The sequence below is a fragment of the Coffea arabica genome, chromosome 6c (genome assembly GCF_036785885.1).
Source record: "Coffea arabica cultivar ET-39 chromosome 6c, Coffea Arabica ET-39 HiFi, whole genome shotgun sequence".
NCBI classification, from domain to species: Eukaryota; Viridiplantae; Streptophyta; class Magnoliopsida; order Gentianales; family Rubiaceae; genus Coffea; species Coffea arabica.
In genome coordinates, this window is record NC_092320.1 from 43,423,930 (window position 1) to 43,449,496 (window position 25,567).

A 25,567-nucleotide genomic window follows, 5' to 3' on the forward strand; every position below is an offset into this window, starting at 1 on the left:
GAGAAAGTTTGAGAGATATCATCCTCTTACCTTGATTAGAGTTCACCAAGTGTAGCCCAAGCTTTCTCTTTCCAAAATTTCACCAACAATCACTAACTAATCACTCAAAGGTAAGTTTAATCGGTTTAGAAATTTAATTTGTCACTTGGTTGGTTAGAATCAAGAAGAAGGAATTGTTTCTTGCTCTCACTTTCTCTCTCCCTCTTGGTCGACCAGCTGCTGGAAAAATGAAGAGGAAAGTGCAGAAAATTGGTTTAAGAAGGCTAGTTAATCACTTGGCCAAGAAACTCTAGGGTGGCGACACTTGTCGCCACCACCACCTTTCATTTTTCTCTTTCTTCCTTGCTATTTTCTAGCCTCAAATTTTCGGTCAAAGCAGCTGCCAAACAAGAAGATATTTTGCTCAAAAGTCAATAAGCTTGTATGGTAAGAAAGTGGTGGTCAAGTGGTACGTTCAACCGGTAGTGCGCGGGACCCGCCGGTTCGCGCCGTTTTTCTTAAAAACTCACGTACTACTGTTTTTTTTTTCTTCCCATACTCTAACCTTATATCATTGCTACTACTCACATATGAATTTTCACTTAAAAGTCACTTTTAATCACCAAATTGATCCTTGGTCAGTACCGAAAATTCATCCGGCGAAAAATCGCGAAAACCCTAATTTTGCTCAAATCTTGAAACCGAAGTGTAAAACCCTATTTCCAGGTTCATCTGCACTTATTGTTGAACAATTGGGTAGTAGGGCCTTAATAAATAATAATTTTCAAATAAAAGGAAATTTTTTTAAGAAAACGTGAGGAATTTACAATTTCAATAATTAACATTAGAATCTCTAGTAAAATATGAAAGATTTAAGAAACCGTTTAGTCACAAGTAAACTAGGGTTTTTTGATTAAAACATTAGGGTTTCTAGTCGTTTAAAACGAAATAAGGTTTTAAATCAAACCCGAAGAAATATACTTTAATATTTTCTTCACAAACAACCTCCTAATATTCGGGATGTTACAACGCGTCTAGGCCCGGGACGGGGCCTCTGCAACTTTGTAATAGATAGGCTTCGAATGCATAAAACTCGAAGGAAACTACCGACTTGGAGTTTTGTAATAGATAGGCTTTGAATACATATATAAAACTCGAAGGAAACTACCTTGCAATTCTCGCCAGCGCCAAACTCTAGCAACCAAAGCCATGTGCCGACTTCCTGGGTCGAGCACCAAATATACCCCCTTTTTAATCTAACAGCTAAATTGTCAAAGGCAATTAGGCTATCAAAACCAAGTGCCGACCTCCCGGGTCGAGCACCAAATAGACCCATCAAGGTGACGTGCCAGCCTCTTGGGGCTAAGCACCAGACTTTAAGGATATTCCTGCCGACCTCCTGGGTCGAATGTTTGACTTTGAAGGCATTCATGCCGACCTCCTGGGTCGAACGTCGAACTCTCGAATTCTAACAAATCCAAAATAGTTCACGCCGCGCCAACCTCTTGGGGCCGAGCGTCAGGCTTTCAGATTTTAAAGCCTCAAGCCGTGCCGGCCTCCTGGGGTCGATCATTCATCCGTGCCGACCTCTTGGGGTTGAGCACCATCGAACTTCCAGATTTTGAAGCTTTAAGCCGCGCGACCTCTTGGGGCCGTGCCGACCTCCTGGGGCCGAGCATAAACTTTGAAGCCGTGCCGATCTCCTGGGTCGAGCGCCGAACTTTCGGACCTCCGTGCCGACCTCTTGGAGCCGAGCATCGGGCTTTCAAGGCCCTCTGTCCATTACCCCAGCCCCTCACTAGGACATTTAGCATTGTTTGAGTGTGCTGGTGTAGGACTTAAACTAAAAAAAAAAAATTAAACAGCATTGATAACGAAGAACTTAAAACTTGAAAATCGAACATTTATTTAATGATGAACTTGTATGTGGGTTCCGAAGAACAGACAATAAGACATCCTGGCCTAGTTTATCCTACGAACAATCGCAAATTCGAGAAGTGCCAAGTGCGGGGTAGCTCTGATCCATCCATTTTCGCGAGCTTGCAGTAACCAGCCCGGCTCGCTTCCAGGACCTTGTACGGTCCCTCCCAATTGGGGTCGAGCTTGTTGGAGTTATGAGCTCTGCTGACCGAGTTTTTTCTTAAGACAAGGTCTCCCGGCTGGTACTGTATGTTCCTCACTTTGGCGTTGTGATAGCGAGCGAGCTGTGATGTGAAACCCCGATCTAGACAACCAAAACACCATGGCTTAGGCAGCGGAAATTTGACCCAACTAATCCCTAGAAGTCACGAACAATTTTGATATTATCTCAACCCGTAACTACTCGAATTAACGAACCAAATTGGAGGTAGTAGAACGCCACAATCAAGGAGATACTCGATTGATAAGTTCGGGTGAATAACTTGAGAAGATTCTCAAGTATTCAAAGGAAACTCTCTTGCCAAAGAGAAAGTGAAAACTCACTAATTGTATTTACTAGCCAAAAAAACTGATCTGAAACAAAGAGGAAGTAGGGCTATTTATAGCCCTTACAAGCAATAACCCTAATCCAAAAGTTGACCAAACTACCCTACATACTTAAGAAAGATTTTGGGCCTTACTTACTAACAAATGGGCCGCAATTAAACTAGTTTAATTTCCTAGACTTTCTAAAGCAAGAAATAACCAAAATCAACGAGGAAAATCAAATAATCCTACTAAACTCAAGCATTCGTGCAATCAACTAGTCTTCGTTTGAATCTTTCAATTCCCCATGTGCTTGAATGGGCCTTGGTCTTTATATTCTCATCAAGCTGGCTTTTATACTTAGCCATCTGTATCGCCGCTTCCTCACGCTTGGCCTCCAGTATGTCCAAGCTACATCTCAGCTCTTCCTCGTTGGATGACGCAACGAAGTTCTGTGTCCGAGGCGAGGGGAGACCGATCTCCGCGGGTACCACCACCACTACCTCGTAAGTCAGAGAAAACGGGGTCTCGTGGGTGGCCGTCCTGGGCATAGTGCGGTAAGCCCAGAGGACACTAGGGAGTTCATCTAGCCAGTTAGACTGGGCCAGTTCCAGCCTAGTTTTTAGTCCTTGGAGAATGGTTCGGTTAGCGCTTTCCACTTGGCCGTTGGCCTGTGGGTGGCCGACCAATGTGAAGTGCTGGTTGATCCCGAGCTCGGCGCACCAGCTCTTGAAGGGGTTTTCGGCAAATTGGCGCCCGTTGTCGGATATTAAGACATGCGGAATCCCGAAGCGGCAGACTATGTTCCTCCAGAAGAATTTTTGAATTGCTCTCCCAGAGATAGTGGCCAGAGGCTCCGCTTCCATCCACTTCGTGAAGTAGTCGATGGCTACCACGAGGTGCTCGTATCTTCCCGGGGCTCGAGAGAAAGGTCCCAGGAGGTCTATCCCCCACTGGGTGAAGGGCCAGAGGCTATAGATGGGGACCATTTCCCGGGCTGGTTGGTGACGTAGTGGGGCGTGCACCTGGCAAGCTCTGCATTTCTGAACCAGGGCCGCGGCATCTTGGAACACCGAGGGCCAATAGGAGTCTAGGAGAAGGCACTTTTTTGGCCAGTACTCGGGATCCCACATGGGCCGCACATAAGCCCTCGTGAACTTCACGAAGGATGTAGTCGCCCTCCTCTGGAGTCACGCATTTTAGCCAGGATGACAGATACGACCTCCTGTAGAGGGTTCCCCCGGCATAGGCGTACCTAGCAGCTCCGAGCTGAAATCGGCGGGCCTCGGTCCTGTCCCCTGGCAGGGCACCCGAGCTAAGGAAGTCGATGAGAGGAGTCATCCAGGTGGCTGGGCTATCTATAGCCAAGACCTAGACTTGATCGATACTTTTTTGTTTGACCAACTCTACCAAGACTTCCTTGCTCAGGTGTGCAAACGAGGAGGACGCCAGTTTCGATAGGGCGTCCGCACGCTTGTTTTGTGATCTCGGCACCCGCTCGATTTCAAAAGTGTCGAACAGGGCGATTGCCTCCTGCACCTTGGCCAGGTATTTCTTCATGACATCCTTCTTGGTCTCGTATTTCCCGCGAACTTGGTGGACGACGAGCTGAGAGTCGCTCCGGACTTTGATCGCGGTTATACCCATCTGGTGGGCTATCCGCAATCCTGTCAATAGGGTCTCGTACTCAGCCTCATTGTTGGATGCCGGAAAACTAAATCTGAGCGCGTAGGTCAGCTCTTCCCCAGTGGGCGAGGTGAGCAGCAGACCGGCTCCGCTTCCTTCCTTACTCGAGGCCCAGTCTACTAATAGCACCCATGGCTCCTCCGGCCGTATGTCCTCTCACAAAGGGCTTGGCTCGGTCAGGGTCAAGCTAGCCCCCTCAGCAAGGAAGTCTGCCAAGGCCTGATCCTTGATAGCGGTGCGAGGCTGATAGCCGACGTCGTGCTCGGCCAGCTCGACAGTCCACTTGGTCATCCTGCTCGAGACCTCGGGCTTTGTAAGTATCTGCCGTAGGGGCTGATCCGTTATGACGACGATGCTATGGGCCTGGAAGTAAGGTTGGAGCGTACGGGCCGCGTGCACCAAGGCAAGGACCAGTTTCTCCGCCGGCGTGTATCGCGTTTCCGGCCCTTGCAAAGCTCGGCTGACGTAGTATATTGGCCTCTGAGCCCCCTGTCCTCCCGCACCAAAACCGCGCTGACGGCCTCGTTGCAGGTAGACAATTATAGGAACAGGGTTTCTCCCTGCTCCGGGGCGGTCAAGGTAGACAGGTCGGCCAGATATGCTTTCAGGTCAGCAAAGGCTTTCTGGCATTCTTCAGTCCATTGAAAGTCTTTGGGAGCTTTCAGGATTCGAAAGAAAGGCAGCCCCCTGACCGCAGAACGCGAGAGGAACCTACTCAGGGCAACCATCCTCCCCGTAAGCCGCTGGACCTCCTTTACGTTCCTCGGAGGGGCCATGTCCATGATAGCCTGGAGCTTATCCGGGTTGGCTCGGATCCCTTCTCGGGACACCAAGAATCCCAGGAACTTTCCCGACCTGACCCCGAAGGTGCATTTCTTCAGGGTCAGTCGCATCCGGCTCTCCCACAGGATATCCAAGATTTCCCTCAGGTCTGGAATGAGCCGCTGGTCGGTTCGGCTTTTGACGATCATGTCGTCCACGTAGACCTCCATGCTTCTACCGATCTGATTTTGGAACAGTTTATTGACCAGGCGCTGGTAGGTAGCTCCAGCATTTTTCAGCCCAAATGGCATGGTCCGGTAGCAGTAAGTTCCTTCCTCGGTGATGAAGGAAGTCTTTTCCCGGTCCTCCTCAGCCATCTCTATCTGGTGGTATCCCTTGAAGGCATCCAAAAAGTACAAAACATCAAAACCCACAGTAGAGTCTACTAACCTGTCGATCCTTGGCAGGGGAAAACAGTCCTTTGGACAGGCCTTGTTGAGATCTGTGAAGTCCACACACATCCTCCACGACTGGTCCTCCTTCTTCACCAGGACGGGATTGGCCAACCAGGTCGGGTAATGTACCTCCAGGATGATCTTGGATTCCAGTAGCTTGCCGACCTCCTTCTTGATCACCTTGTTCCTCTCCGGGGCGAAACTCCTTTTCTTCTGCTTCACCGGCTTGAAACGAGGATCCACATTGAGGTGGTGGACTGCCAGGTCGGTCGAAATCCTGGGCATGTCCTCAACCGTCCATGCAAAGACCTGGGAGTATTCCCTTAGCAGGGCCTTCAAACCCTCCTTCTCCTCCGGGGGCAGCAGCGCGCCGATGCGGATCACCTGGGCACCTCCTCATCTCGTCCTCGGTGCCCAGCTGCCGGGCCTCCTCCCCTGGAATGTATGGCTCCAAGCAGGTCGTCTGGGCAATCACCTTCTCCTATCCCCGAAGCATGGCCAAGTAGCAAGCCCTGGCCATCTTTGGATCACCGTGCACCTCGGCTACCCCTCCCGGAGTAGGGAATTTGACGCTGAGGTGGAGCGTGGAAAGAATAGCTCGGAGGGCGTTCAAAGCAGGCCGACCCAGGAACACATTGTACGGGAATTGTTGCTTGACCACCACGAAATTGACAGGGATAGTCCGGCATTTGGGGGCCTGCCCTACCGTGACCATCAGGGTGATCATTCCCTCCGGGTTGATAGGCAGTCCGGTGAAGCCCACAAGGGATGTCCGAACCGGGGTCAGCTGCCCATCCTCTAAGCCGAGCTCCTTGAACACCCGATAAAACATAATATCAACCGCACTCCCTTGGTCGATATACACCTTCTTCACCCGATAGTTGTTGGTGACAATGTCTATCACGATGGCCTCGTGGTTCCCGGACGCTAGGGGAACTACATCCCTTGGTCCGAAAGTGATCTCCTCATCCACGCGTAAGCGCTTCAAGGAAACATTCCCCCCGGGGGGAGGTCGTCAGTTCTTCCGAGCTGCATGACTGTCCCCCCCCGTGGGACTCCCAGCGATGATGTTTATCACCCCCGCTAGGTTCTGGGTGTCCTGATCGGGGGAGTGGCCACGAAGCGCGTCACGCTGCTCAGGGCAGTCGCGATGCCGGCCCTCACCTCGATCTCCGCGGTAGGTGCGTCCGGGCTCCTGGCCGGGGTGACATTGCCGCACGAATCGTCCCAAGAAGCCGCGCTGGACCAGATCCTCGATCTCCTTCCGCAAGGCCCAACACCCCTTCGGGTCGTGTCCGATGTCGCGATGGAAAGTGCAGTACCGGTCCTGGATCTTTTTGTTCCGAGGTGTCCCCATCTTGGGCGGCTGGCCTCCCAGGCCTTCCGCCTCCATAACAGCCAGGATCTGAGTTCTAGGCCGAATCAAGGGGGTGTAGCCTTTCTCCGGGAGTGGTGGCGGAGCAGGGGTTTTCTCCCTCGAGAGCCGGTCAAAGACGTTTTTCTTGGCCGGACCATCCTTGTTCTCGGGGGAATTTTCCCGTCCTTTCCGATCTCCGAGCTCCCGATCTGACTCTCTCTTCAGGCGGCCCGCCTCCTCTGCATTAGCGGCCGCGTGCACCCTGGTCAAGAGCTCCTCCAGATTTCCATGAGGCTTCTCGGCCAACTTGTAGAAGAGCTCCTCTACCCTGAGCCCATTCATGAAGGCGGCCATGACCACCTTTTCGTCTTTGTCCCTGACCTGTAAACTCTCCGCGTTGAAATGGGTCATGAAATTCCTCAGTAACTCGTCGGGCCTCTGCCTGATAGCCATTAGGTGAGTCACATTCTTCGAATAAGCTTTCGAGCAAACGAATTGGGCGACGAACTGTCTGGCCAGTTCAGGAAAACTCCGGATAGACCTCGGTGCCAGACCTTGAAACCAGAGCTGAGCCTTCCCCTTTAGGAATATGGGAAAGGTCTTGGAGCAGATTTCATCCGCGGCTGTTTTCAGACGCATGTGCGTCAGGAAAACCGAGAGGTGGTCTTCCAGGTCGGTTGAAGCGTCATACATCTCAATGCTCGGGATCTTGAACCTCCGGGGTAGTGGGTAATCCTCTATCTCCCAGGGGAAGGGCGAGGTGGTGTAGTTGTCCTCGTACAACTGTGGCCGCAAGATCTGCTCGAGTTCGTCTCGAACAGGGTTCCACTAGGGAGGGTTTCGCGGCCGGCTCTTAATAGATCGGTCGGGAGAGCGATCAGGCTCGTTCCACACAAGTTTGCGCGGGGAGGGGTTTCTCGGCCTACTCCCCGCAGACCTGCCGCGGGAGTACCTTTCGTTATCCCCGACCACTGAGACTCGGGGGCGAGGGGGAGTCCGTGGCCATTTCCTTCTGGGGGGCTGGTCACGTGACTCATCCTCCGAGGGGTCGGGAAGTGGTTCATTTTCTTTCCCCTTCACCTTGGAGGTCTATGCGCCACCAGCTTCGCCCCTCTCCTTCGCCTGCCGGATGATGTCTTCCAACATGGGGAGGTTCTCCGTCATGAACTGGAAAATATACTGTCTCCGTTCCCCTGACAGGGCTGAGTCCCCAGCGCCCGGATCCATCCCGGTCTCCATTTGCCGGGACCCCTCACCGGCTCCAAGGCCGGCGCTCTCCACGGTCTGCTTGGAATGCATTCTCGCCATCAACGCAACTGCACTTACCTCTCCTTCCCACAGACGGCGCCAACTAAAGAAGTGCTGAGCTTCCCCGGACCGAGCTGACCTGACTAGCTCGGCGTGCTGATGGGAAGAGCTGGTTCCAAGCCTGCAAGACTAATAAGAGAGTGATCTAACAAGGGGGCCCCAAGGTCGTCCCCGAGGGCACTCCGACGGTCAAGTTAGTTCTCTGGTGGATGAAGTTTACGGGGAGTAAAGCAGCTGGGGGTAATGTGCTAATGTGAGCGTACCTTGTGTAGTTGGTGTGCGTTACCATTTATACCTGCGTGAGGGTCTGACCTCCGTACGCTTCGGGACCTGCCAGATATAGCCTCAATCCCGCCCAGAGAGGGATCCTCCCCGCCCTCTGAGGGATTATTCCCTGGAGCCACTCAGAGCTCTAGTGGCGGTGAGCCCCCAGGACGAGTGCCAGGGGCCTGCGGTCCAGGCCCAGCTCTGCCCTTGCTGGGCTGCCACGCGTCTAGGTCCGGGACGGGGCCTCTGCAAACACAAAATTGACAAAACTGTAATTTTATCAACCCATAAGGCATAAATCATTTATACTAGATGCAATAGAGTTGGGCCAGATTTTTTTTCACAAATTACAAATATGTTCCTAAGGAGGCAGACAAAAATGAGAAAACGAGTGCAAATCAAATTTCGTCTTATGCATTGTAAGCATAGGTAGGGACTATGTAGCTTTCTTTAGTTCCTTTGCAGTTGGATCCTCCCATAGTAAAATGACGTTGACTTCGATAAATAAGTGGAGAAACAGATTAATAACCTATGATTAGATTGAGATGCCAGGAATCAAAGATTTTGGGTTCAAATTCCTTTGCCTCTTCTTTACTTCTTAAATCTCACTCCTCCCCTACTGAAAATATTTAAAAATAAAAAAAAACCTATGATTTCAGATATATACCAATCATTTTTTTTCTTCCAACTGTTGTGGGTCTATGTATTAAATGTTATTGTTTAGCATTCAGTGGATTTAAGGTACAAATGTTTGAACTCTTATCTTGCAACCAAGATGCACTGTAGTTAAAATTGCATCTTATGTTTGGCCTAATGACCAAAAATCACAATTATTCTGAAGTCAAATTAATCATTAGTAACATATGATTTCGGGTATATATATCAATCCATTTTTTTTCTACCAGCGGTTGTGGGCCTAAGCACCATGCCTAATGCATTCAGTTTCCATAGTTATGGAAGCAACGACATATATTTTGGAGTGATTGGTTAAAATGGTGATTGTAGGATACAAATTGGCATGAGTTGATCACCGAACTTTTCTTTTGACAAGTCACTCAACTCTCTAAAATGAACATTTTAAAGGAGGGGAAGGAAGGGGAGGGGAGAGGGTGCAGTGGTGGTGTTGTGAAACAATAGCTTTGGGTGAGTAGGTGGTAGTGGTGGAGGAGGAAGAGGAGAAGGATGATGTTGTTGGTGGTTTTTTTTTTTTTGTATTTATCTCCTATGAAGTTTAGCCAAAGTACGGATCCACCCCTAAAGTTTGGTTTTTTTTAATAAAAAATTATGTTAGCAAGAATAGGATCTCGATTTACAGGCTAAATTGGTCAAAATGATCATAGAGGCTCATTTTAGGGAGTTGAGTAACTTTTTTTGCTTAAAAAAAATCGATGAACATTTTTAATAGTTTAGTGATCATTTTGACCATTTACTTGAGTTTTAACTTATGCAAGAAACATGACTAAAAGTTAAATTTCTTCACTTTCCCCCACTTATAGACAAGTATTTCAAAACTAGGATCCAGTATCGTTGATCATAAAGGTCCAGTATATTGCTTTTTCCTCGTGCCAATATGTTGTGACTTCCTGGTATACGCAAGGATTGGCCGGTTCATATCTTGGAAAGCTACAAATGTCTTGACTCAGTGAAAGATCATTCCTTGTTGAGTTTTATGTCGAGACAAATATTACCCTGATGTTTTGATGAATTTTTTCATATATGCCCTCTACCGTGATGGAGTTTTTATTATTTTTCTTTTTCCTTTTTTAGAGTAGCACCATAATGGAAACTTTTTTAGGGTACCATCTTTGTGACAGCCCCACCTCCCCCTAAAGTGAACCAAAGGGTTCGGCGGACCGCCTGCCCAACTCTCACCGGGACTCAGTCGTTCACTTCAATCCTCAATCAAAACCAGAATAAACCCACAAGAATAAACATAACAACGATCCAAAACTTAAAACAAAACTTATATACATTGCTATCTCAAAAGGGAGTACAACCATCAAATATACAAAGGTTCTCAATCTGCATACATCCAGCCCGTGCCACGCACTAGGGCGAGAACCATTACCAAATTCAAGAAACTAGACTAGGCTAGTCGATACAAATCTCTCGTCCTGACTCGCCTTCCCCTGTTAAGGAAAACAAAACTAAAGGGATGAGCTAAAAGCTCAGTGAGGTTCCAAACACATAATCAAACAATCAATCCAATACATTAAACATAGAGTATCAATAATTCAAGAAACATTTACAATGGAAAGCGATAATAACACATTTATTAAAAGGACACGGGCTCACAAGGAGCCATACCTTCGTTCGTTCGTTCATTCCCCTGTCATTCCCCTTATTCTTCCAATCATTTGAAAATGCATTTGTGACGCCCCGCTTCTCCCAAGGGCGAACTCTAAGGTATCGGCGGGACGCCTGCCTAGCTCGCGCCAGGACTCAAAATTTCAAAACAATAAAACTACATAAACCCACAAGCGTACTATTCACAATATATCTGACGCCAAAAGAGTTCTATTTACATCTTCAAAAGTATCGAGTCAAACTACTCTAATACATTATAATAACAACCAGCAGAAGGTAGACCCTAAGGAGGGTCCTTATACAAACCACCAAAACAAAAACAAACATCTTAACTGTCCGACTATTACAATCAAACCTAACTAAACTAATGAAGGTGCCAAGAAGTTCCCCGCGTCGTCCCCTGCTAAGGAAAACAAAGGAAAAGGGGTAAGCTAGAAGCTTAGTAAGTAAATAGGGGTAAAAGCGTAAATTTCACATTTAAAGAAACAACTATTTCACAAAATGTCAAGTCAAGCACAAAAGTAACAATACAAAGGAAGGATACAGGTTGGCTCCAAAGCCAAGTCATTTGCCATGCGTGATCTCCTGTCGACACTCCGTCGACCATAAATAAGGTCCGTAGAACTCCACTTGTACACCCACCAAACACCTTATCACCCTTACTGGCCAGTCACCTCACAAACTTGCCCGGGCGAATGAAATCACAAAGTTGAGCTTGAGTCACAAGCTCGGGTCACAAACTTGGTTCACAACGGGAACCTACGAACTTGGTGACCTCAGACTAGGTTGGACTGGCTCCGACCAAGCCCCGCCCGGCTCGAATAGTCCATCCAGATCTTGAGATCGGACCCACAACTTCAACATATTTCACGAACTCATGAAAGTCACCCCGAGCTCCAAGTTCAAGGGGTTCAAACCCAAAATAATTCATATATACACATCTCATGGAGAAACATAGGTACAAACTAGGGTTTAGGTCGAGTATGATAAAGTACACCCTCGCCTAAGTCCCCCTTTTCACATCAAAACACATAAGTAGTTTATACACATAAACGGCCTGAATACTTACTCAAAATACAAAAGTAGTACAAGAGCAAAAGCACTTCGCGCGTGTTCGCTAGTAGTGGGCCCCACCGGCTCCGACTAGCTCACCACTGTCTGGAATAGAAGATTGTATCACATATTATCACAAACGGCCACTAACATGCCCAAAACAAGCAAAACGGCAAAATCGGCACATGCAAGTGCGGAAACGGCAAAATGGGTGCACGCGTGCTCGCGGAACGGCAAATGGAAATGGCCAAATCTGCCAAATCTGTCCAAATTCGAAGGCAGTTCTGACAACTGATCTTGAAGAAGGTCAGTCAGTCCATTTTGGTAGTGAAACTAGGTCAAAATGTCAATGTACCAAACTAGAACCGTAAAAATAGGTTAACAAACCGCATTCTGGTTAACGAACCATAATTCAGGCTACCTAAGTCCAAATCAAGTGATTCCAAATCCATCCGAAAGCTAAGACACCTGGCTACATTTCTTAAGAAGACATCAACAACCAAATCAGAAGTATTCCCAACCAAATTAACCAATTACAGAAGCAATTATCAAGTTCGGATAGAAACAGAGCAGCAGGAGTATTTCAGTCTTTTCACCAGCTACGTTACTCCGATTGAGCTGTAATTTTGCAGACATCTTTAAAATATCATTTCCTACAACTTTCATGTTTTAACCCAAGGCTAATTCGGCCTCTAACTATGATGAACAGTGCCAGGCAGAAAGGGGGTAATCGAAACCCTAATTCCAAAATTTTCCGTTCAATGCGAAAATTTTCCGCAAATAGCCGCTATCTTAACACTAAGGCTTCATTCTAAACCATTTCCGACCATCATACATGGTCACATAATATTAATCATATGAAAACAGAAAAATCCCACATAAATAGAAAAATTCACTAATCTTAACTAAAATCAAGAAATAATCCACCAAATCACACTTATAACCACCACAAGTCCTTAATTAAACATCATTAGATAGAAGAGAGGGGTTCCAGAGTCACTCACCTTAGTAACCAAAGAAAGAGACCTCTTAGCACCTTAAGCTTCCAAATAACTTCACCAATCACCTAAATACCCCTAAACTAATAGGTTTTATGGAGTAATTTGAAGATTAACCGGTTGGAATGAAAGATTGAGCAAGATTGAAGGTAAAAAAATTGAGTAGTTATTCTTCTTTTTTCTTGAGCAAGGGCCGGCCAAGAAGCTTGAAAAATAAGGGTGAATTTTGGTCAATTTTTTGATTTAAATGGTAAAAGGATGAATAGTAGTCAAACTCAAGACTTATTCTCCAAGTGACACTTGTCACTTCATTAAATGCATATCTATCCCATTGTCTCTCTCACACCAACTCACTTAATATCCACTAGTTATCTCTTAGCACCTGCTAAAATAAGCCCAGTATCCATTACTTAACCTAATTGGCCGAATTTTACCGAACTTTCCGCACTAGTGGGTCCCACGTCCGATATATGTTCTTAATTTCTCAAAAACTAACTGATACTAGAAAAATCATCTAAAAACTACATTTACTCAATAAAATTATCTGGGAAATTTTCTAATAAAGAAAATGTCGAAAAGGCGGGCGATCAGTAAAATAAACCCTAGAAACTTAGAAATTTTTTGGGTTCTCGCACTCATTCTTTCGGGGCGTCACAACATTTTTGTAAGTAAAACCCTTGTTCATTCTTTCATTTCATTCACCCCCTCCTGGACGTTGGTCAAGCTCCACTAGAATACAAGGTAATACTCGAGTATACCAAGCTTTCACCCAGGGTCACCAAATTGACCGACCGAATCCGCTTCTGGCTCGAGTCAACCGGCAACGAAGGGCAAGGCCCCAATTCAGCCAAAAAGCTTACATACATGTGCAACTAACATGTAAACACTTAACATTGAAAATTTCACGTTTCATTTAGGTCGAATGCAATAAAGTACACACTCGCCTAACAAAATTCATTTTGAACAAACATCTATCATTTAATCAAATATCCACAACAAGTAACATAGTTAATAACATAACAAACAAAGAACACTCACCTATTTAAACAAAAGATTATCCAAAGTATTCTTCCGGGTGATACCCTCAATCACCAAGGAACCCTAATATAACCAAGAGAAACTATCACAGTTCAACCATCAAAAGTTTAAGTAATTCAAAGAAAATCTGAATACTTACTAATACAATATATAAATGTGAGTTTTAAAGTAAAAGTGTACATTTAGATTTTACAGCCGAGAAAAAGACAATAAATAAACCCTGAATTCACACCTAAAGCCTCACTTGATAAAATTAGGTTTTACGGCCGAGAAACCCTAGGCAATTCTTCTTTGTTTCGGAAAGAAATGAGTAACCATTTGAAGTTCAAAACTTGACATTTGTAGCTAAGTATCATGCTTAAAACAGTTGTCTCATTCACCATGCGAAAATGTAGAAGTTCAAATAAAAGGTAGCTCAGATAACGCCATTAAAGTGGACCTAAGTAAGTCTAAGAAAAGTAAGTCCAATGCCTCCCCAAATCACATTTTAAATCTCACTTTCACTTATTCAAACTTCGAGAAAATAAACAGACAGCACTTCCCCTTAATTTCTTCACTTTCCATCCTACAATCAAACACCAAATAACATAGCAATCAACCACAATTTCACATACAAATCATAGGCGATAAAATACACCTTTCGGCGTAACAACCACAACTGAAGCTACACTTATCGGATTGAAACGAATCTTATGGTGTTTCAAAGCCAAGACCTATACTTACATTTATTATGGGGACCTCCAAAGCCAAATCATGCATTTTCAGGGTCAAAAATAGAAATCCCCACGAAAATAGAAATCTGGTCTTGAAACAGGTATGTGTACACCTCTTGGCTTGTAATAGATAGGGCTTGGAGAGCATTTGATGAAGACCTACTGAAGACGTGTGCCTAGCTAGCAAATGTAATAGGTTCATTAGCTTGGTTGCTTGCTTTTGTTGCTATGTGTTAATTTGCTTTATTAGGCTCTTGCATTTAGTCGAGCATGCTAAGTGTTATGTGCTACGTGTTTATAGGCGATTGGCATGTCTACTTGCTTTCTATAGTCGTAGATGAATATGATGGATGAATGCATGTCACCACACTAGTCCAACGCTAGTTGTGGCTCATTGTCCCGTTTTCCACTAGTCTAACGCTAGTAGGAATTCATAGATATGGGCTAGTCCAATGCTAGAGCCTTAGGGATCTCCCTCGCTAGTACATACTTGCATGTCTCACTACATTTCATGCATTTTTCTTAGTTTTCTAGCATTTGGCATGCCCCTCCCATCCTTTCCCCTTCATCTTCGGTTTTTGCATCCTCATGCTAGTTATAGGGTACATTTGCTTGAGAGTCCCCTTTCGGTAAGGGAAACGAGCGAGTGTGGCTACAAAATAGCCTTAGCACGCTAGTCCTTCCTTCTAATCAAAGGGAAAATTAAAGTCGTGAAGTTAGGAGTCATTCCCGTACCCGACTTGATGCATTCCTCTAGGTTCATACACTTTCATTTCTATCATATCACCTCCTCACTTTTTTATCCACATTTTCTCACTACTTATATTTTTCGCAATCCACATGCCATGTTTGCACATTCTTTTTCTTCTATTTATTTTCTACCTCACAAATTGCACCCAAATTGCACTTACTACCATTATACCATATTTTCATCCACTTGCACACAAACACCTTCATTTTCTCAATTGGCACACTTGCACTTTTCTTACACTTGCACACTTGCACTTATATTTGTATTTGTATTTTTATTTTATTTTGCATTCTTCTTACATTTTCACACTTGCACTCATATTTGGGTCTTCATTTGCATTACCCGTGACCTCTATGAGAGTTTTCCTTATTGGCCATCACAACTCATGTGATTGGGACCAAAAAGCCTCATAAGAGACATTTTAGATTTAGGATTGCATTTTTCCTTTTTTCGTATCCATTAGTCATATCCAACATGCAACACATACTTTGGGTAGAAGAATTAGGAAAAGAAGGGCTAAGTCACGCAACTAGCTTTGGCTAGGGTAAGGGAGTGCCTTAGGCTTGGCCTTTACCTTCTCCCTTATCAAATGTGACCCCCGATCCCTTTTTTTGGTTACGTAGACCTAAAAAATTCTTTAAAAAGGGTTTGTTTACTTTTTTTTCCAAAAACAAAATCACTTTTTGGGTGACTTGGTACACCCTAACTCTATACCAAGTGGCGACTCCTTTTTTATCTAAAACCCTTTGTTTGGCCAAACCGTCGCATTTCATAATCCTACGGTCTTTTATTTTCACTTTCACACACGTTCACATACATCTCCTACACACTACTCTCACACATCAAAAAGTGGGGCGCGACACCGAGAAAAGGCTCACGCCCACCCCAACTCAACCTCCTCTCCTGCTGACGTCAGGGTCACGCCCCACTTTTTGAGGTGTGAAAGTAGTGTGTGGGATATATACGTGAACGTGTGTGAAAGTGAAAATAAAAGGCCGTGGGATTGTGAAATGCGACGGTTTGGCCAAACAAAGGGTTTTAGATAGAAAAGGAGTCGCCACTTGGTATAGAGTTAGGGTGTACCAAGTCACCCAAAAAGTGATTTTTTTTTTTGGAAAGAAAAGTAAACAAACCCTTTCTAAAGAATTTTTTAGGTCTACGTAACCAAAAAAAGGGATCGGGGGTCACATTTGATAAGGGAGAAGGCAAAGACAAAGCCTAAGGCACTCCCTTACCCTAGCCAAAGCTAGTTGCGTGACTTAGTCCTTCTTTTCCTAATTCTTCGACCCAAAATATGTGTTGCATGTTGGATATGACTAATGGATGCGAAAAAAAGAAAAATGCAATCCTAAATCTAAAATGTCTCTTATGAGGCTTTTTGGTTCCAATCACATGAATTGTGATGGCCAGTAAGGAAAGCCCTCATAGAGGTTACGAATAATGCAAATGAAGACTCAAGTATGAGTGTAAGTGTGCAAATGTAAGAAAAGTGCAAGTGTGCCAATTGAGAAAAATGAAGGTGTATGTGTGCAAGTGGATGAAAATATGGTATAATAGTAGTAAATATATAAGTGCAATTGGGTGCAATTTGTGAGGTAGAAAAATAAATAAGTGATAGAAAAAGAAGAAAAATGTGCAAACATGGCATGTGGATTGACAAAAATATAAGTAGTGAGAGAATGTGGATAAAGAAAGTGAGGAAGTGATATGATAAAAATGAGAGTGTATGAATCTAGAGGAATGCATCAAGTCGGGTACGGGAATGACTCTTAACTTCACGATTTTAATTTTCCCTTTGATTAGAAGGAAGAACTAGCGTGCTAAGGCTATTTTGTAGCCACACTCGCTCGTTTCCCTTACCGAAAGAGGACTCTCAAGCAAATGTACCCTATAACTAGCATGAGGATGCAAAAACCTAAGATGAAGGGGAAAGGATTGGAGAAGCATGCCAAATGCTAAAAACCTAAGAAAAATGCATGAAATGTAGTGAGACATGCAAGTATGTACCAACGAGAGGGGACGGCCTATTGGGTCTAGCATTGGACTAGCCCCTTTTCTAAAATTCTCTAACAAGCATTGGACTTGCGAGAGATCGAGGGGAAAAACCATGACCAGCGTTGGACTAGCCACGGTGACGCATTCATCCATCACATTTATCTATGACTATAGAAAGCGAGTAGACATGCCAATCACCTATAAACACGTAGCACATAACATTTAGCATGCTCGACTAAATGCAAGAGTCTAATAAAGCAAATTAACACGTAGCAACAAAACAAGCAACCAAGCTAATAAACCTATTACATTGGCTAACTAAAACAAATGGGGAAGGGGAAAAGTGAATAAAAATGCTCTCCAAGCCCTATCTATTACAAGCCAAGAGGTGTACACATACCCCATAAAAGAATAAATTAATAAAAGCAAAAATAAATGAAAGGAATTAAAGGAATTAAAGGAAAGACAAGGAAAGCAAAGTAGACATGCAATTCTCACTTAGCACGTTGGATCACATAGAGGAGAGACAAAAAAGGATAAAAGAAGTTATACCTCCCCGTTTGTGATGTTAGTAAAGTGAACAAGACTTAACTTGGGTTAGAGTCACCAAAGAAAGAGATAACTTGGGCTAAAACCATCAAAGTAAGGGATTAATGCACCACTTTAAAGATAAGTAGAATAAAAGGCAAAAAGGAAACTCAGAACACCTTAGAAACTTCAAAAGGGTTACTAACAAACCACCAAATTCTTCCTTAATTGCGACTTAAATGAAACCAAATAATTCATAATTTCCAAGAAAAGTAAACTATTATTCAAATTTCTAAAAATAGAAAACTACCAAGGACCCAATTGCAAACATTAACCAATCATTCAAGCCCAATTAAAACATTTTGGGAACTCTAAAGGTTCAAGAGCGAAGAAAGGGCCAAGTGGTGGTTCAAATTGCAATTATTCTAGGACCTAATCGCAAGAAAATAGAACATAGTTGGGCCTTTGTAGCATTGCTTAGCAAACTAGGGGTCAAGGTGCAATTTTTGAAAGCATTTGCATGAAAGTTCCATGCAACTACGTAAAGGCTTAAACTTCTGCAACTAAAAAAATGAAACATGCTTCCTTTTGTTTCCAAGTTTGCTGCAATGACTCTCGGCTGCTGCTAAGAAAATTCTGCAATGAAACTAGCTACCAGCTTTCACTTTTCAAGCACAGATCTTAGCCTCAAAACACGACTTCAAACAAACACAAATTCAACCAAACATCAAAAACTTTGATCTAAACAAAAGTCCACTAGAGCTTAACATCTAAACACACAAGAGGAAGCTCAGCTTTGCGGGCTGCTTCGATAAAGAAAACAGTGAAGAGAATGCAGCTTTTAGTTTCTTATACAATTTGAACATACCAAGGAAATGATTTAATGCAGTTCCCAATTTGTCCAAGGCCAGAAATGAGAGAATATGAGGCCAAGGAGAGGGGAGGCACCAAACAGACACTCTCGGACACAAAAATGCAGAAAGGTAACGTGAACTGGCTGTTCAAATATGCAAAATTCGAAACCAGAAATTCCAACCCAGCATTATTAAACTCATGGCAATGCAACTGCCTATCCTAAAAGACCCAACTATATGACGGGGTATGAAAAACACAATCGAAACATAAAGAAAAAGGCTTGCAGTACATGCGTACATAATATATCAATCAAGCTACAAGTAAACCCCAAATTGCTATCCCCAAACCCAGGTCATGACCACGAATTTCCCAGCCAAAACAGAAAAACTAAAGCTTCCTTGAATAACAAAATCCAGCCATGAAATAGAGAGTGTTAGACTGAACGCAACAAAGGGCAGATATAGTTGTCTCTTGGGTGAAAAACAGATTTTAGAAACCAAATGGTAAGAGCAGAAAGACCATCTAACATGCAAGGGAAAACGCAAGAAAACAGCAACAACAGATTCAATCTCAAGAATGCTGGCAACATTCAAACCAGATTCACATGGCCATCAATCAAATCCCATAAGAATCACATCCCCATCAACAACATGAAATTAGTGCCTCAGATCTCCCACTCCAGATAAAATTATCCATCAAGAGATAAAGTCATACCAAGCAATAGTAAGAACCCAAAAGGCACAGATTTCATGTATTCTACTTCGTTCAAGAATTAGAATGAACAAGAAATGGAGTTATGATTACCTAATGATGATTCTTGGGCAGGGTTGAGTCCGAAAAAAACGAGCAGAAGTTGATCTCTGAAAACTCTCCTGGTTTCTTCTGTAGCTTCCTTCCTTTCAGCCCGTAGCAACTCCGGGTTTCCTTTTCTCGCTTTTTAGCCCTCCCCTACCTCGCTTATTCTCTATATCGTTCCTAGTTTTTCCTTGCATTTCCCTCTTCTAGCTCTCAGCCCGTAAACCTCTCTCGTTGGTTTCTTTTTCTAGCCGTCATCAGATTTCTTTTCTCAGCCGCCCTCCCTCAGCCCCTTTTCCCTTTGTTGCTTTTCTAAAACCTAGCAGTCACCCCCCAGATTCCTTACCCTTCAGGTTTTTTTTTTTAGCCGTCAGTCCTCTCTTTGCTTTTATATAGGAACCCCAAAACTAAACCCTATCCCCGATGGTCTGGATGAAGCCAGATGGTGTGTACTATCCATCGAACGGAGCCAACCCCAGGCAAAAATAGCTGAGAAATGCAGCTGCAAATCCTTTTTGCTGCAGCCGAAACCAAAATGTGGACTTTTCCTTTTTTTTTTCAATCACTTAATTAAACAATAATAATACAGAATAACGATTTAAACGAAACGTAAATAAAATGTACAAGATTAGTAACAAAAGATAAAAAGCTAAGATTTTTCCTGTGTTGGATTAATGATTTTTCCTCTTTTCCTTTTTTTCTTTTTCCAATTAATAAACAGTAAAAAGAAATAAAACATACTTTCCATGCATAATTTTCTCTTTTTGACAAATTTTATGCTAAAAAGTCTTACAATAAAAATAAACAACTAAAAGGGTAAAAATGAATGCAAAACTAGAAAAACTAAAATAATAGATAATAGATAATGATAATCTAAAAATACTGAAATACTATACAAATGTTAAAGGTTTAAGAACTAAAATTACGGAATTAAAATAATAGATAACAATTATTACTAAAAAATAAAAATAAAATTAGGATAAAAAATATTTAAAAAATTTGGTGTCTACAGTTTGCCCCTCTTTGTCTGAGTTTTGGAAAAACTTGAGACAAACAAATAGACACCAAATACTTACCTGTGTTATTTGGCTACAACTACTTGAATGACTGTCGTTATTGAAACGAGGACTGACCTCAACATGAAATTTAAATCGGGACTGACCCGAACAGGAATTTAAAACGGGACTACCCCAACAAGAAATTTAAAAAGGGACTGACTCGAACAAGAAATTTAAAATGAGACTGACCCGAACAGGAATTTAAAACGGACTGACCCGAACAAGAAATTTAAAATGGGACTGACCCGAATAGGAATTTAAAACGGGACTGACCTGAACAAGAAATTTAAAACTTAAAACGGGACTGACCCGAACAGGAATTTAAAACGGGACTGACCCGAACAAGAAATTTAAAACGGGACTGACCCGAACAGGAATTTAAAACGAGACTGACCCGAACAAGAAATTTAAAACGGGACTGATCCGAACAGAAATTTAAAACGAGACTGACCCGAACAAGAAATTTAAAACGGGACTGACCCGAACAAGAAATTTAAAACGGGACTTCACTGGGAAGGTTTAAACAATGAATTGAGTTTTTACCTAGGAGTAGTTCAAACTTTTGTACCAAGAGGGAGATTTGATCTCTGTAGTTGAAGCGATAGCTGATGTGGTTTCTTATGATCAAGCTTTGCCAATAACATTATCACTTCGTCTTTGCTTACTGTGGAGCTTTTTCTGACATCGATTTAGGTGCGAAAAGGAGAGTGGTTGTTTTCGTTTGTAAACGCAACGTTCCTACAAGAAAAGAAGAAATAATGGACCTGCCACCATCATTTGATCTAGTTTGCCTTGAGAATCGTGTAAACATGAGTCTTGTGATGCTTTTGCCTCTGTTCTGCGGCGTCTGACTTAGTTGAACTTGTAATTTTGAAACCTTTCAATTCTTGAGACTGATAAAGTACGCATTTACCACGTCACCAAATCTATGTAGCAGCTTTATTGCATTTTACTCACTTTAATGGATGATTGAATCCCTTATCCTTGCACAAACCTTAGGGTTTATCATCCATTCGAATCCAATGGTGAAAGAATGATGCATGAAAAATTTGTCATATAAAAATCAATGATATATGCAAGATGATTTCTTATGTCAGGCAAAGATAAGCATGCAAAAGAATGTAGACAACCACAAGCAGTCGAACGCAAATAATCGAGAGAAACCAAGAGGTTTATAAAGATACATTTTGCAAAAGAATATTTGTAAAGAAAGATACAAATTTGGCCAACGAATATCATATTCAAGACTTTGGATATATTTGCTTCGGAATTCGATACTGGCAGAAGTATCACAAACATAAGGAAAAGTCTAAATGAACCAGGTCACCACCTGTTCCTTCTCGTGCTCGTCTGTTGAGAAAATCTGTCTTGGCGCCCTTTCGGTTTTTCACCAAGGTTGCCCCCACCCTTTTTGTTTTTGTTTTTTCTCTTTTTTTCTTTTCTTTTATTTTCTTTTTCTTTTTTTTCCTTTTTTATTTTTTTTAGGCGCCCTTTCGGGTTTTCACCTAAAGAACAATGAAATATCTCAACCATGATCGACTCAGAAATATGAGTTAAAGATTTCTAGCATCAGTAAAATGCACTTCTCTTGTGAGATTAGGCGAAAGCATTATGGGCATCACTTGCCAGTTGATTAACAAATTTCCTAATAGAAATACAACAAGTGACGAAAGCCAGGACTTTGGGCTTTGTAATGAGGTCAGGTGGGGTGTTTTTCAAGAAAAGTTGAGACTTGAAAGCAAATTTTGATGCAAGGTGTGAAATAACTTGAGATTGCACTATTTTGAAATCGTCTTCAATTTTGAACGAAACTGAGGAAAATTTGCCCCAGTTTGATTTGCATTTCCTTCATTACATTTTCCTCACTTTTGCATTTTTTTTAAACTAAATTTGCCCCAGTGTGGAGTTCTCTTTTCTTTTTGATTATCTCTCTTTCAACATAAATTTGTCCCAGTGTGGGGTTTGCAATTCTCAGGGGTTATCAAGCGAAAATTTGTCAATTCTGACGGCTCAAAGGGGACAAGTAGGGATAAAATGTTTTAAGTGTAAAAGAAGATGGCATGACTTGCATTTCGCCGTTTGCATGAATTTCTAAAGAAAATTTGCATGATCAAATGAAAAACTTCTTGCACATGTCTGAGTTGATGGGTTGAGGAAATGTTCGTCTATCCATTTCTGCCAAAATAAGTGCTCTGCCAGATAATACCTTTTGGACAATGAACGGCCCTTGCCAATTTGGAGCAAATTTGCCTTTAGCATCATCTTGCATTGGCAAAATCCACTTTAGTACTTTGTCACCTTCTTCGAATGCACGCCGATGGACTTTTTTGTTATAAACCCGAGCCACACGTTTCTGATAGCACTGACCATGACAGATAGCATTGAGCCGCTTTTCATCGATCAAAATCAATTGCTCATGGCGCTGCTTCATCCAATCAGCCTCCTCCAATTTAGCTTTCATGAGGATTCGTAGCGAAGGAATTTCAACTTCAGCTGGTAATACAGCTTCCATTCCATACAGGAGTGAATATGGCGTTGCCCCAGTCGATGTCCGGATAGAAGTTCGGTACGCCATTAATGCATAAGGCAACGTTTCATGCCAATCGCGATGCCTTTCAGTCATTTTGCGGATCATCTTTTTCAAATTCTTGTTTGCGGCTTCGACAGCTCCATTCATCTGAGGCCTATAAATGACAGAGTTGCAGTGTCTGATCTTGAACTGCTCGCATAGTCCATCTACCATGTCATTGTTCAGATTCTTGGCATTGTCTGTAATAAGCGTTTCGGGTACTCCAAAACGACAGATGATGTGATCTCTCAAGAAATTGGCAACTACCTTCTTCGTTACATGTTTGAATGACTCCGCTTCAACCCATTTAGTAATGTACTCAATTGCCACAAATATAAATCGATGTCCATTTGAAGCGGGAGGATCAATTGTACCAATCACGTCCATACCCCACATTGAACAGGGCCATGGGGCGATCATACTATACAATTCAGTGGGTGGAGCGCGTATAACGTCACCGTGCATTTGACATTTTATACATCTCCGGACAAAATCTATACGATCACGCTCCATAGTAAGTCAGAAGTATCCGGTTCTCATCATTTTCTTTGCTAGCAAATGGCCATTCATGTGAGGTCCACAAACGCCACTATGCACTTCTTTCACCATGTATTGAGCTTCGTCTTCATCAATGCACTTTAAAAGATTCAAATCTGAGGTTCTTTTGTACAAAACTTCTCCACTTAAGAAAAATTTTGAAGCCATTCTACGCAGAAAACTCTTGTCCTTTGTACTAGCATGCAGAGGGTAAGACCTAGTTTTGAGAAACTCCTTAATATCATTATACCAAGGAATATTGTCAGAGGACTTGTCTACAACCCAATAGTGGGCAGGCTTGTCTTGAAGTTGAATCTGGATTGGTTCGATCCTCAATTTATCTGGATACTGGATCATAGAAGCTAAGGTGGCCAAAGCATCAGCAAATGCGTTTCGGGCTCGCGGGAGATGTCTGAACTCCAAATTTTGAAATTACTTGGCCAGAGTGAGCAGACTACAATGGTAGGGCAGAATTTTTGAATCTTTGGTTATCCACTGCTTCAAGGTTTGGTGCACGAGCAAATCTGAATCACTGAAAGCTATCAACTCTTTGATTTCCATTTCTAAAGCCATTTTGAGACCAAAAAATGCAGGCTTCATATTCAGCCATGTTGTTTGTGCAAGCAAATTGCAATTTGGCAGCGGCAGGGTAGTGCTTCCCTTCGGGTGAAACCAAAATAGCTCCAATTCCAGCTCCGAGAGAATTCGAAGCTCCATCGAAGAAAAGCCTCCATTCAGGGCTTTGCTCACTTATATCATCTGTGGCGCCTACAAATAAGACTCTCTCATCAGGGAAATAAGTATGAAGTGGTTGATAATCATCATCCCTTGGATTTTCTGCCAAATGATCCGCTATAGCTTGCCCCTTGACAGCCTTTTGTGAAGTGAAAACAATATCGAACTCTGAGAGAATTATCTACCATTTAGCCAAATGTCCAGTTAGCATCGGCTTCTCCAAGAGATACTTCAAAGGATCAGATCGGGAAATAAGATAAGTGGTATGGCTCAACAGGTAGTGTCTCAGCTTTTGAACTGCCTAGGCCAATGCACAGCAGCTTTTCTCAATGAATGAATAATTAGCCTCATACTGCGTGAACTTTTTGCTTAGATAGTAAATGGCTTGCTCCTCCCTTTCGGAGTCATCATGCTGCCCGAGGACACAACCAACTGCTTCTTCAAGCACGGATAGGTACATGATTAATGGTCGACCCGGCTTGGGTGGCACCAAGACTGGCGGATGTAACAAATAATCCTTGATCTTATCAAAAGCTTGTTGACATTCTTCACTCCAATACAATGGCACATTCTTTCTCAACAATTTGAACAACGGCTCGCATGTGGTAGTTAGTTGGGCAATGAATCTCCCAATAAAATTGATCTTTCCTAAGAAACTTTTCACGTCCTTCTGAATTTTCGGCACTGGCATATCTCGAATTGCTTTGATTTTCGCTGGATCTATCTCTATGCCTCTTTTACTAACAATGAAGCCCAATAATTTACCAGCTGGTGCCCCAAAGGCGCACTTTGCAGGATTTAGTTTCAAATTGTACTTTCGCAACCTTTCGAACAGCTTCTTCAAATCAACCAAATGGTTCTCTGCCCTTTTAGACTTGATTATGATGTCATCCACGTAGACCTCCATCTCCCGGTGGATCATATCATAAAACAGGGTGGTCATGGTCCTTTGATACGTAGCTCCGGCATTTTTTAAACTAAAGGGCATCACTCGGTAGCAAAATGTGCCCCAAGGGGTGATAAAAGCTGTGACGCCCCGAAAAAAAAAAAAGAGTTTGAGAACCCGTAAAAACCCTAATCTTTTCCGAGAGTTTTATTTCCTTTAATAGAATGTTTTCTGCATTTCCTGGCTTAGGAAATTTTCCTGAGGAATTTTTATGAGTAATTATAGTTTTTAGATGATTTTTCTAGCCTTGGAGAGTTTTTGGAAAATTAAGAGTGTATAATGGACGTAGGACTCACTAGTGCGAAAAGTTCGGAAAAATTCGGCCAATAAGGTTAAGTTTCGGATACTGTGTAAAATTTATCGGGTGTTAAGAGATAAGTAGAGAGTGAGATTTGATTGATGTGAGAGGAAAAAGAAGTGATAAGATTGC

General features: G+C 43.0%; 1 protein-coding gene across 1 annotated transcript; it reads right to left on the bottom strand.

Annotated features, from left to right (window-relative positions):
* Window positions 1-6,342: 6,342 nt before the first annotated feature.
* On the bottom strand, window positions 6,343-7,377 carry LOC113693477 (uncharacterized). The gene has a single exon (XM_027212009.2). The coding sequence runs from the start codon at window positions 7,375-7,377 to the stop codon at window positions 6,343-6,345; it is 1,035 nt and encodes a 344-aa protein (XP_027067810.2).
* Window positions 7,378-25,567: the final 18,190 nt, after the last annotated feature.

Excerpts from the sequence above, each read along its gene's own strand:
- LOC113693477 (XM_027212009.2), bottom strand. The coding sequence starts at position 7,377 with ATGTATGACGCTTCAACCGACCTGGAAGACCACCTCTCGGTTTTCCTG.